This window comes from Centropristis striata, chromosome 3, assembly GCF_030273125.1.
Source record: "Centropristis striata isolate RG_2023a ecotype Rhode Island chromosome 3, C.striata_1.0, whole genome shotgun sequence".
NCBI lineage: Eukaryota > Metazoa > Chordata > Actinopteri > Perciformes > Serranidae > Centropristis > Centropristis striata.
Window position 1 is genome coordinate 24,112,094 of NC_081519.1, and position 14,430 is coordinate 24,126,523.

Sequence of the window (14,430 nt, forward strand, 5' to 3'; positions counted from 1 at the left end):
GTTTGTCATATTTAGTTCTTTTGTAATGTCCGTTATTCTTTTCTCATATTAATATATTTATTTGAAAAAAAGATTGGCCTATTTTATTTCATAGGCTGTTTTTATTGAAGATTTTTATTTTATTTAAATGTGCACTTTATGGAGCCTTGATTTAAAAAAAGGTACTCCTGTTATACAGTATTTATGTTCACTTAAATAAACGGTTTCAATACTTGTGACATGTCATATTTGACTTTGACTGAACAATTGCTCTCACTTTGCAATAAAAATATCGGGCTATAGTTCGTACATGGATATTCAGCCTAAATATATCGGGATATGACTTTTGGTCCATATTGCCCAGTCCTAGTATGAAGATACTTATATGGACATTAAAGTTAATGAACTTGGCAGCTCCAGACTCAATAAACCAGACTGACAAAACTTTCCAACATTTGAGTGGAAGGTCGTAGTTTAAATCTGCAGTCTGAAGCTCACTAACAAACTTGTACATCAACATAGAACTGCTTCCAGGACACGTGCACAGAGATGCTGGTTAAAATGTTCCAGCTAATTACTGGAAAAGCAGGGAGCCCTGCTGACTCAACTCTCTTGATTTGTGAGTGAAATGAAAGTGAAGGCATTTGATTTGCAGCATGTTCTGGGGAAAACAAAACTAAATATAAGAAGTGTTTGGAAATCAGTGTGTTGGGCAAAAGGGTGGCGGGGTTACAGGGTCTGCTGATCAACATGAGGGAATGACACAGCAGCAAAAGACGCCAATATATTGAGGGTCTAATGTAGGGATGGGAATGGAGAACCGGTTCTTTCTGAGAACCGGCTCCCAGTAATTCAATTCCTAAGAATTGTTTGTCTGCCTACTTGATGATTCCGTTTATCGGCTCCTCCTACGTCTGTAAGCCAGTCACCAGCGACTTTGTGCATGCATGATTCATTTGTAGACTGGACGCTGAGGGGTTAACATCTCCTGCTCTGACTGCAGCTGAGAGAGACCGCTATGGTAGGACTGGGCCGCTTGTAAGTGCTTTGGGACAACTCGTTAAGAAGGAACGAGTCTCCAAAAGTCTCCAATAACACTAGAAAAATTTGCTAGATATCTCGCTAGTCGCATTTTGGAAAAAGTCTCTCCAGGGTCTAAATAGTTGTTAAATATAGCAACAAAGTTGCTAAGTTGGCAACACGGAGTAGTTCTCGCGCAACTTTAGCAACCCCTTTCATTGAGGCAGGGAAAAGTAAAATGACGGAGAGGAAAAACGAATGACTGAGCAGGGACCACATTTGTGGTGAAGGTTTAGGTTAATTTGCTGCATATTTTCTGGTAATCTGCTCAGATGAAACCTAGAATTGTCAAAGCTGCATGTTGTTTCAACCAGTGTAGTTATGTCTCATTTATTCCTGTATTTTCTGTCAAATATTTCTGCACAAAAACTATTAATCTGCCAAAGTTGAAAAGTGCAGCTGTATTTTTGTTCAATATGTTAATTTTTACAGAATCATTTAGTCAAAGTGTATTATATTGTATGTTGTTGTATCAGTTGGGCTTAAAAAAAAAACACATTTTATTTTCTCTAAACCCATAAGAGTGGAACTGAGCAATTATTAGAGCATGCTGGACATTCTGTATCTTCTGTCTAAAGATGAAGATATTAAACAGTTAATGCAATCAAACCCATTTGTATTATTTAATTCCTCACCCAATGAGAACTGATAATGGAATCAGAATCGCTAAATTATTTACAATTCCCATCCCTAGTCAAATGTTAAGATTGTCAAAATTTGAACATAAAAGTATTGTTCAAAGTGTTTGGGTTAGACTGTTCAGGGTCGTCGGTGGTGCAGACCTGGCCCTGGTTTGGTGTCTGAAGCCCCGGTGGTCGACGGCTGCTGTGGCGGTTGGGGCTGCGGTGGCTCCAGCGTGTAGCCTCCAGGTTGGGCCTGCTGTGGCTGAGGAGGCTGCGACTGCTGCTGCTGCTGCTGCTGCTGCTGCTGCTGCTGCTGCGACTGCTCTGGAACCTGGCTGCTGCTCAGCTGCTGCTGCGATTTGAGGTAGAAAATGTGAGGATAATGAGGGTGCGGCCATAAAAACTAGCAACACAGAAAACCAGAGAGACAGGCACAGAGATGTAGGCAAGCACGCATACGAACAAATAAACAATAAACAAGCCCAAATGCAGGATTAAGCAGAAATTAGGCGTCCAATGGGGATGTGGTTTAGATTAAGAGGACAGCAATGGAAGACGAGAAAGAAAATGAAGATCAATGGGAGAGGAATGGCAGGAAGAGGGGAACGGCTCAGAACAATGCAGAGGAGAAGATACAGAGAGAAGTAAATCAAAAAAGGGCACAAAAAGACAGAAAAAGAGAGGAAAGACTGTTAACATCTACAGAAGGACACAGGGAGGAAGAAGTCACAAAGTCCTTCTTCAGAATCCAGGAAAGCTTTTTTTTTTCCTTTGGTTTATTAAAATGTGCCAGTGGTGTTAGTGATGCAATGACCCAGAGCCCTGCTGGGTTAAACTTTACACATCTAATCAGGGCTGGAATGCATTTTTTTAAACAAAAGAAGGGACAGATAACATTTGAGCGGATTCTGTAGGAGGAGCAGGAGAATACAGACAGTACATGTGCAATCTGTAAAAGGCAGTGAGTGAATAGAAACAGTGATAGAAAGAAGCAGGTGTAAGATACAAACAGCTGTTAACACGATTACAGTGAATTCAGCAGTAGAATACTGGCCCTCAAATATCGAACCAGCGTAGAAACCAGCGTATATTTCGTCTTACGACAGGCTTCACGTGTGATTTATCAAACGATCGTATCTCTCCAATCACAGCGTGAGAATGATCGGCTGTCAATAAATGTGGCGGCTCAAAACAAGCGTCATTTCAATGTCTCGCCCTGAAGATTACAACACCGAAGGACGCAATACGGCCAAAAAGAGGATTTTTTTTCCTTTTCTCTTTTTAACACACCTTTTTTTAGCAAAGTGCACCGTAACAAACAGAAAACTTTACAGAAATACGCATTGACGTAGGTTTATGAAATAAAAACGATTTACTCAAAAAGTTTTTAAAGTAAGTTTTAATCCAAAAGAAGAGGAATTTCTCAGAGGCAGAAAGTGAAACGCTGACGTCCAACAGCTGCAACACAACAAACTGGTTTTGTTTGGCAGCATAAAAAGTGAAAAAGAAGGAAATCAGTGGTGCTGTCAGCAGAGTAGCAGTGGATCATTCAACTCCCTGTGAGGTTGGAATATTTAATTTATACATTGTGATATATAAAGCCTAATCACATATATAATATCCTAATATTATCATTACTATTATTATTTTTATCATGATGGAGATATATTATTCTCTTCTTTACATTTAGTAAGAATTCTGTCCCAGAGGAACGTGTGGCAGTGCTGATTGGAAATGTTTCTATTCGACGTGAGATCTGATCGTACCCTCAACTCACTTCCAAATTGATCAACGCTGAGCCTTGTAGAAATGATTGCGCGCCAACTTAACGCTCACTTTCTGTCGTGAGCTTGTTTGATAAATGAGGGCCACTGTGTGTAAAGTTGTTTTAACAAGTCATGGTGCCACCTGCATGTCTAAACACAACACAACGTGTGATGTTAATAAAGTTACTCTACTAGGCTATTACTTTAGGCCTTTTGACCCAGAAAGTCCCAGGAACATGTGACTGCTTGTGAAGCTGAACATGAAAAAAAAAAATCAAGAATATTTATAAAACTAACAACAAAAGTGCTTTTTAAGATGTTGTTAAGTCCTGAGGCTTGTTTCGGACGGAAAGCCATCAGGTTATAAATTATCAAAGGCACAGAGGCCATGTCCCCTCGCACACACGCACACACGCACACACACACACACACACACACACACACACACAAGAGCAGACAGGATTAGGGCACAGTGCTCAAACTGCTGCCAAGTAACACAATCCGTCTGTCCTCTCCACGGCTGAAGCTTCAGTCTAATCACCTGCTCTTAATACTGCACTACCACAACTGTAACTACTGTAGGTGAGTGTGTCAGAGAGCCGTACCTGTGGGGGGGTTGGGGTAGAGGAGGGCCGGCCGACAGGAGGCGTTGAATTCCTGCTTCCTGAACCCCCTGCCATGATCTCCTCTGTGATATCCCTGCCACCCTGATTGGGGTCACGGATACGGATCTGGGAGGACAATGGCACAAAAAAACAGACCTCACTAGAGCGCACGAGTCCTGGAGCTGCCCTGCCTCGGCCATATTGTATGCATACATCTGCAGCATATACACCAACAAGAACTTGGAGAATATGCAGTCATGGAATATTATTAGCACATTGTTTTCTTAATTTTTTTCGTTTTAATGCCTGGTACAACTAAAGGTACATTTGTTTCAGCTGATTAGTTGATAATGAAAGTACAAGATGTGCCAACAAAAAACATAATCAGGAGAATGTCAAGCTGATGCTGCAACATTATTTTTGACAGTTTTACTCATTGATTCATGAACCTGACCCCACTTTTCAAAACAGCAACCACAAAATAAGTGAATGTTCATCTACAAAAAAGCCTTTTTAGTTCAATATAATGTGAGATTTTTTACGTGGCAGTCGTGTCATTTTACAAAAGGTATAAACCCCTTAAAGACCTGCAGTCACGGAAAAAATGATTAGATCACCCTTGTTTTCTCTAGTGTCTTGTTCATTTTAATGCCTGCTACAACTAAAGGTATATTTTGTTTGGACAAATATAATAACGAAAAAAAAAACTGCTAAGAGTTTAATTTAAGAGCTGATATCTAGACGTTGTCCATGGTTTTCTTGACAATGATTTTGGTTATTATCAATAAAACCATGAAAAATGTCTATATATCAGCTCTTAAATTAAACTCTTAGCAGCTATTTGTGATGTTATCTTTAGATTTGTCCAAACATATGTACCTTTAGTTTTACCAGGCATTAAAATGACCAAGAAATTGCGCAAAACAATGGTCTAATAATTTTTTCCATGACTGGATATTTGTGCCAAGGCAAACTTAAATATCATCGAGTATTTCACCAGATAAACAGCAGATTATAATTCATCCATTGTGTGATTCTAATTGAATGCAAATCAGAATACCTGTAGATGCACTCACAGAGTTTCTACATTTTAATCAAGCGATGACAAAAGGTCACGCAGTTATTTTAAAAGGTTACATTTCCTGAATAATTTTACAAGCTCAATACACATGCATTTCTTGTAAAAACACCACACTGTAAAATGTTTCCACATATTATGCAAAATGTGAAACATTAAAACAAGAGAAAATTGATTCTGTTACTGACTCTCAAACACAAAGAGTGAAACTGTGCAAGATTGTATTGTATGACACAATGGAAAGCCCCAGAAGAGTTACTAAATGAACTCTGAGGGAAGATGGTTTGGTCAGCTGCTGTTCAGGAGATCAAAACTAGAGCGACACGATTTGGAAAAAATATCTAATTATTTTTGACTGATTGTTGTCATTGCGATATGATTCACAATATTGGAGGTTTTGCATCATTATTTCTATTTCCATTGAAAAATATATTAAATATTAAATTAATCGGTGTGATTTTTTTTGCAAGTATTTTTGCCAAAGAAATGTTTCTTAAGCATGTGGAATAAGATTTGAATGCCAGGACCACAGCACTTAATTCAGAGCAGTATTTCGACGTTTTGGATATTGCACTATTCCATAGAGCAATTTCAATAACCTTTCAAATAATTGTGCAGCTATCGTCAAAACTGAACCGTGAAGCTCGTCTTTAAAGCCAATGTGGATGAGAGGTCCTTTTAAATCTCACAAAAATGGGAATGAGAGCATCTACAGTTCTGTGACAAGTGATAAGAGTCATTAGATATGATCAAAAGCTCCAGAGCAGCCGCCAAATGGGCCTCAGGGTGAGATTGTTTTGTCAACATAGATTATAGCTTTTTTAATTATGTTGAAAGCTTCCATAAAAAGCGAAAAGATTCAATATTTGACAAAAAAAAGCATAATTTCTGGGATGTTCAGAGCATTTTTCACAATCAAAAATCTGCTGCGGAAACCCATTTTGTCTCTAAAATAAAAGACTACTAGAGGAAACTACTAAGATACTCACTGTTTTCTTCTCACGCTTGGCTGGTGGAGGTTGCTGTGGTGTAGGCACTATGATGGGGGGTGAGGGGGGATACACAGTCTGTCCTGGGTAGTAGGGTGGACCAGCTGTGGGGACGGGAGCCGGAACAGAGGGTGAGACAGGCGGGTGGTACCTGAGGGGATCTGAGAGTGGAAACAAAAGAGAAGAAAAACAGATATTAGTACAATCCCCTGCTGTGGGGGCACACGAGGCTGATAGGTTGAGCGTATCCGTGGTGAATTCAGATTTTGAATGTGACGTGGGAATGATGCGTCTGTGTCGAATCAGCGACTCACGATATGGGGCAGGGTACTCCCCTGGCCCTGGACCAGGATAGAAGGTGCCAGACCCTGGAGGCTGTACAGGATACTGCTGAGGAGGTCCCACGTAGGGCGTACTGTGGCGATACTGCAAGTAAAGAGGACAGGGAGAAGACAGCTTAATACATCATCAGATACCGTAAAAAACAGAACACTTTTCCAATCAGTGATGTCTTTTTTTTTTTTTTACATTAGGATTTTATTGTGAGGATTTTAATCATCCTTCTGTGAGATTTTAGATAAGCCCTCTTTCGAATTCTGCCTGTTCTGTGTTATGAACCGTATTTCTAGTAATCAGACTCAAATCTAACCAGTACCGGCTGCAGCCAGAGAGTATTTTCTCTGCAAGCATTTAGCACAAAAACAAAAACAATCCCAGATGCTCTACAGCAGCAAATGTGAAATTAGAATTAAAATAATTTTGCTTGATTTCCATCTAAGACGGTTTGATGAATTATGCAAAGAAAAACACTTTTATACATCTAAAGTGCAGACATAACTTTAGTATGGAGTATGGACAGGTGTGCAACCATTGTTAAAATTACTGAAAGCTCCCTAGCTTCTCCGTAATGCAATTTGTATACTTGCTACTAGGTCTGTCACGATAATTACTATATCGGCTTATCATTCAATATATAAAAATGCACACAATAGTTTTTTCTGGACTCAAGATATTGTCGTTTACATCAGGACTTTTTGTGCTTTTTTGTGTTGTGTTTAAAGTAAAGCTGCAAATGTTTGACAGGCAGCACGAATTGCCCAAAAAAAACCTATATTTCCCAAGCAGCCTTTCCAGCTGTTTATATGTTATTTTAAAAATAAATAATATAATACATAATGATTATCTCATTGCAATATTTTGTTAACAGAGCCTGAAAGTCTATTTTACTTGTTTTGGTTGTAGTGTATTTATTTATGTTTTATTTATTTAGGATATTTTAAAATTTCTTTTCCACATTTCAATTCCAATGTTTAATATTCTCAAGATTTAAAATTGCATTGCTGTGGAAAAGGATCTACTTATTATGCTCTAATATCGTTATAAAAGTATATATATATCGTCCTAAAAAATGTGTTATCGTGACAGGCCTACTTTCTACGAGTTAGAAGCTTGATTGAGTATGCAACATAAAATAAGTCAGCAAATATCCTTACTGAATTTTGAAGATGCTGAAGTCACACGAGCGTGCTGTGGAGTAGTGTGTTTACGCTTTACGTTAGCTTTTTACCTCCTGGGACTGCATTAATGCTTCAAAAATCATCAAAGTGGTGCTCATTTATGAAGATGATCTTGCTGAACAAAACATGTAAATGTCATAAACATTTGTTTACCACAGAGGTTATTTCTCATAATAATTCAATATCCAATGGAAAAATCATGACTGTCCAGTTGTCATCCCTGCAGCACTCTGTTAAAGCATGAAATGGACACATTGAGGGGTTTACTGGGGATCTGTTCTGGACTGTTTTGTGGCCAAATGCAGTTACTTTCTGGAAATCAGCAGTTTCTCCCTGTTTCCAGTCTTTATGCCAGTGTGAGATAACCGGTGAATGGCTGCAGCTTCATAATTAATAAACAGGCATGAGAGTGGCATCAATCTTCTCATCTTATCTTAACAGAGAAGTTGCATTTCCCAGAAAATATTAATCAGTTCAATATAACCGGTACCAGCTGCTCCAAAGAACATTTTCCCAGTATTCATTCAAGAAGAATTATCAAAACTTCAATACGCAAAAGTAACCGAAAAAAGATTTTAGAAAACTTATGGTACACAACTACAGCTGGAAGTTGAAAAAATGGAAGTGGAAAAAATATTAGACCACCCTTTTTCTTCAATTTCTTGTTAATGTCAATGCCCGGTACAACTAAAGGTATTTTATTTGTTTGGACAAATATAATGATAATAACAAAATAAGAGTTTAATTTAAAGAGACATGGTTTTCTTGAAAATAACCAAAATCATTATCAAGAAAACCATGGAAAATGTCTAGATATCAGCTCTTAAATTAAACTCTTATCAGCTATTTTTGTTGTTATCATTATATTTGTCCAAACAAATGTACCTTTAGTTGTACCAGGCATTAAAATGAACAAGAAATTGAAGAAAACAAGAGAAGATATTTTTTCCATGACTTTATATACCAAATGTATTTATAAGACCCAGTTCAGCGTGTCTGTGTCACCTGTGGGATGTAGTACTGTGTAGCCTGTGGGGAGTGGAAAGGCATGGGTGCCATGGTCATCATGATTGGTTGGTTAGTGGGGTAGACAGCCGCTGTGGGAGTCTGTGAGCCGGGCCGTATGGAGGGTGTGTTTGTAGGGATGGTGGGCCTCGCAGGCTGCATCTGAGTCCTCTGGAAAAACTGAAAACAGTGAGAGAGAGAAAAAAAAAAAAAAGAAATTATCCCAGAGGCAGCAGTCTCATTTCCACATGCTGCCATGCTTTATCTAAAATACAAACAAGTACAGTTTTCAGATGTCTCCAACATTTGGCCTACACATTTCTCACAGTGAGACCGTCCTGGTTTTTATCAGCAGCCTAACAAACAAAAAAAAGAGGCCCAGCACCACGACTTTCTCTGAACTCTCATTCAGACTGGGGAATGAAAAAGGAGGATGACTTTCAGGCAGCAATGCACACTCTTACACCACTTTTTAATGCCTCTATATTCAGCCCATACATTAACTATTTATTAAACATCTCCAAAGTTTGAATTTCATACTGTTACTGAGAGATGAATGACATCTACAAATTAGGGAGCATCATTCTCTGTTTAGACACTATGCTGCTAAATATTTCCTCCTACGATCATCTAATCAACTAAACAGAAGCTTCACAAGCATGATTCATTTATACTGAGATAGATTTGGTAAAAGGAAACCATAGCACATTAACAATAATCAGTGCGACAGAGTGATTTGTCTCAATAAACGTTCTCAATACACCCTGTATTTATCATGAAGGTTATTATGATTTCAGGTTGTTATTATTATGGAGGTAGAAGGGAGGCAGACATATACAAGTGATTGAAGTGGTGGACAGTTTAGGTTTGGAAAAGTTTCACAAACTGAATGGAGTCTGGCTGCACAACTTCTGTGTTGTTGTCAAGGGACATTTGTGGTTTCTTGACCTGATTTTTTATTTTTTTTAAAAACATCTTGGCAACTTATAGTTCAGCAACTAAAGAGGGAAAAACCAGGAGCCTGTTCCATAAAGTGATTTTACCAAGTAAACCAGGCATGTTTCAGTTTGTTTTGGTTATTTAAAGCAAATTCAACATAGTTTAAGCTCAGTTATTATGGCAACTTGTGTTGGGAAACTTGTTGAATTTGCTTTATTGAACCGAATTAACTGAATATTAGTCCATTCAAATAGGTCTTCTTTGCATTTCAGTTAATCAGGTTATCATTTAACCAATAGGATCAGTTTTCATGCCAATTTTAATGAATGGATTACACTGTGATGAGCCAATGGTAACTTCTAATTGCTATAAACTGACTTAAAAAGGGGATAAACTAGAATTTAGTGTTGTAGTGTGACAGGGATATCCCACATCTATACACACACTGGTGGCTTAAGGTATTGTTGTTTCCTGTGTGTTATTGGGTTTTAAATTTCTTTTTTCCTATGTTTGGATGAGCAACACAAGATATTGAGTTATTTTTAAAAGCAAAACAGATCAAACATTATTGGCAGAGAGCTGGCTGATCACTGTTTCATGCAGAGAACTTAAAAGGGGGGATTGCCAAAGTGCACATTTATTTAGTTGTTGGTTGTTGTTTTTATATTTTCCTATGATTTACCCATTTCTTTTATTTTGGCCAGGGTGTCTGCACTGTAAACAAGCTCCACCAGACTCCACAGCTGTAGAAAAATTCAAACTCTTGGACAGCTTAATGGGTTCAAATACCTCTATTTTGAGCCTGAGCAGCTTCGCCAACTTTTGAGTTGTACTGAATGTGTGCCACAGCACGGCTCTCTTCATCAAGCAGCAATATGGCCTTTTTCTCGTGCATCACACAGCACAGAAAAATACTCGCAGTGACTGCAGCTACACTGACTTCTACGCAGCACATGTCACAATCACTTTAATATTGGATGGGCTTTGTGTTATTACAGCTTGAAGAAAGACCACTAGCAACAGCTGTGACTGACTTCCAAACAACCAGGGCTCAACATATTGATGCACTATAAACACTGGATCGCTGCTACACGCCATTAAAAAACAGATACAGAGCAGAATTGCAATGAAGAGCGACCACACGGCCATCTTGCGGTGGTCAAACTATGTAAACAAATTACAACACATGCATTCAGTGATGCGAGGCCAATCAGATGCCGCTCTAGGACACAATGAAGTCTGCTGAAACAGAAGCACCTGTAACCAAAACTATACGTTAATCATTCCTCAACTAGAAACCATGGGACCAGAACCATCTGGGATGCCTTGAACACCAGACTGAACTTAGGGTTGCAGTGTGGAAGCAGCAGCCAATAATGTAAGATGGGCAGTAATGGTGGCACCACAATCCACCCCAATCATACACATATATATTACCATGCTGTTTAAAACTATTTTAATGCCCAAATTGAAGGAATTGGAGGGATTAGAGTTCACTGGAATTGTTCCTTATATGATTGCATCTGACTCGATCAAGCTGGGAATACTCAGCCACAGTCACATTGTGCTCCAGTGAAGGAGAGCAGAATAAACAAAGCTGTAAAATCGTCTAAAAATACCCAAGAGGGAAATCACCTTTAACATAATAAATCAGGTTCAATGGCTTTATTGTAAATAGCCCTGTGGAAATCTGGGAAACGACCAGGAAACTGTTCATTACCGGCTACCCAAAGACCGTCTCAGTTTAATATTGTTGGCAAAGCTAGAAATAAGGGTCGACAGAAAAAAATACTTTTTAACGCTGTCAACAAAAAAGGTGCTTTGTAATTTAGTCTTAAAGCAATCACTGAAACAATCAGTCCAGCATCACTAAAACCATACATACACCCAATGAGACTCCACAAAATAATATTGAACATTACATATTTCCAACAAATAACAGACATTTTCTTATTAAATGGATACAAAAGGAAATGCACTTATCTTAAGCAGCAATATACAGTCTCTTTCATTCCACATGCTGTTCATTAAATTGTGCAGGCTACTTAAAGATGAGCAATGAATGGAGCAAAGATGACAAAATTATGAAATGAAAAGTGCAGTAATGATCCTCTAAAAAGGGAAAAAAGACAGGGGAAAATAACTTTAAAATACCTCTATTCTAAGCATACATTATAGTGAAGATGATGGAGTGCACAGGGTTAAAAGTTAGGAGGGATGGGATCATTTAATATGATCCTCGTCGTGCCATGCAGGTCTGCAGAGAGACGTTTGAAACAGAGGTTAATGTTACCTGGATGGGCCTGAATCCTCCCTTGAGTATTGAAAGCAGGAAAGAGAAAAAAGGCCAATGGGAGACTGTACTGGTGAGGCTCAATACAAAAACAAGCAGGCAATCACTCACCCACACACATCAAGGAAGTACCCAATTATTTCCATCTACCTGACACTGTAACTGGTCCTGAGCCACTTTGATTGGGGGAAAATAGCTCACACAATAGAAAAGACTCTCAGAACGAGAGCTGGTTTATCAGAGTGGGCGGTAGAGTCACAGTGAAAATGTCACATCAGCATTCGGCGCGCGCGTGTGTGTGTGTGTGTGTGTGTGTGTGTGTGTGTGTGTGTGTGTGTGTGTGTGTGTCAACATAGCATGCACAGTTGTAAAGATATCCACATGCACATAAACCTCTCTCACTCAAACACACGCTTCACTTCCAAGGGGTATTTCCTTTCTCAATGTGTGCAGCCTGTGTGTCGGTCTATCACAGTCTACTTTGCCAACGAGGCATTTTCCAGCCCCAGTGGACCTGGCTGTCACCTGCGACAATGACTCAGCAACAGAGACGATGTTGAGGGCTGCACCAGGGCAGAGAACAGATACCCCTCTATTTAATTAACCTTGCGGCGAAATAAAACCTGTTTTTGGAGAAAAAAATATTTTTTCCCATATAAAGATCTGGGGTCATGTTTTTACCATTGCCAATTTAGATAATTTTTTTCAGACTGACAGCCTATCCTCTTTAATTGGCTGTTAGCAGAAAAGCAGGTAACCCGGTCCCAGTTCACCTGTCCAGGATAGTTAGCAGCCATGGCCTGGCATGCATTGTCGTGGACACATGGAGCAACTTTCCCAGTGAGACCCCAAGTCTCCATTGCATCAATTAGTGTAGCTTGTCAGCCGTGTCTTCCTGGGATACTCTGTTTTAGTTGGACGGCAGATTTACCTGCCAGTCCCAATCCATATACTGGCATGTGTCACATAGCTAGTTGTGAGCACTGTCCAGCAGTCGGTTGTGAGAGTCACAAAGTTAGCAAAAAGAAAAAGCTGAAAACGCAACTTGCTAGTGCAGTGAGACAGATACGATAGTGGTCGCAGCATATCAGGCTACTCTAAATGTGCAGCAGGAGGCTCACCTTCTGATCTGTTCTTCTTTTCATGATACTGATTGATAGATTCTGTTGTAAATTAAAGGTTTGTTACCAGTGTATCACTGCTGACTAATGTGCCCAATTTCCAGTGTGGTGACACATCACCCAATGAGCTGTATTTGAGAAATAGATTGTATAGCCTATTTTTCTTTTATCCAACTAACTTTTTTTTTAACTGCTTTGACAATTGTTGGTTAACAATTAATTATTAAAAGCCCTAGTTTTTACTTTATGAACTCAGGGTGATGCTTGATATTTATCCTGTGTAAAACATTTAAACACTTTTTTTACATGTTCTTTAATGTTACAGTGCAGAGCATAAAAGATGCTGAACTAAAGAAAATCAACCTAATGATCTGTACACTGCATGATAAGGTGAAAATGCTAACAAAAATGTACATCATGTTCAAGTTTTACGATTATGTGACATTTCCACTTCTTGAGGCGAACCAAGAGGAAACACTCAAGAGTAAAACTCAGATTAATAGAGTTATTTACACTCTGAACAGCTCCCTGGAGGATACAACAACAGTTGTTTGTTTTAGTGTAATTTCCACTTGCTTTGACCTTTGATAGACAATAGCTGCATTTGAAATCCAAAAAAGTCAGTTACACCACTAAGTGTAGGGAAAAAACTGAATAATGATGACCCTTGTTTGAAGACAGACTTATGTTTTGGCCAAATGAATTAATTTTCTGATCTCTATGTAGCCTTTGCTGTGCATTGAGTGTGTTTCAGGGGGGACAATGGCTGTTTTCACCATTGGTATAAAAGGCTACTGTTTGGCTTCATCTGCTTTCCGACTCCACTTCCGTGGTGGCACAAGAGATCCCAGCGCCAGTTTGTGACAGCCAGAGCATGCACTTGAGTGTGTGTGTGTGTGTGTGTGTGTGTGTGTGTGTGTGTGTGTGTGTGCGTGCGTTTGTGTGTGAACACGGGGAAACACAGCCGACACACTTTAACACCATACTATTAATAGTCTGTAACACATTTGTCCACACAGAAGCATCCAGAAGGTAAGCAAGATAGACAACAAGTTCCACAGTGTACCCCTTGAGGTGTGAATAACACATCAATCTTAAAAGTAGGCAGCTGCATGAATCATTACAGGATGAATTAACACAAAAAATGTTACAGGAAGTCACATGGGTTGAACGTCAGACCCTTAGCATCCACAAGGTAATACACAAATCAAAAATACAATAAATACTACACTGCCAGATATGAACGCATTAACATACCCTTCATAATCTAATGACATTGGTTCACAAAGTGTCAACTGCCTCACAGGAGTGTCATTTACTCAAGGGTGAGCCATGAACACGCACACACACACACACACAGCTCTTCCTACCCACGCTCTACCTGTCCACTGATTTATGTCCCTCATTACTTTGTCTTATTTTATCCTGAGATAGG

The 14,430-nt window shown here is 39.1% G+C and overlaps 1 protein-coding gene across 4 annotated transcripts in view; it reads right to left on the bottom strand.

Annotated features, from left to right (window-relative positions):
• LOC131964952 (eukaryotic translation initiation factor 4 gamma 3-like) overlaps positions 1-14,430 on the bottom strand; it is a 72,613-nt gene that overhangs the window by 35,895 nt on the left and 22,288 nt on the right. For 2 of the 4 annotated variants that reach the window (XM_059328464.1, XM_059328466.1), the window contains 5 exons: positions 8,643-8,822; positions 6,435-6,546; positions 6,121-6,281; positions 4,054-4,179; positions 1,842-2,031 (listed from right to left, as the gene is read on the bottom strand). In XM_059328464.1, the coding sequence (XP_059184447.1) occupies positions 1,842-2,031; positions 4,054-4,179; positions 6,121-6,281; positions 6,435-6,546; positions 8,643-8,822 (769 nt within the window). Of the gene's footprint in view, positions 1-1,841; positions 2,035-4,053; positions 4,180-6,120; positions 6,282-6,434; positions 6,547-8,642; positions 8,823-11,874; positions 11,896-14,430 lie in introns of all 4 variants that reach the window. The other 2 variants (XM_059328463.1, XM_059328465.1) reach the window with 2 other exon arrangements.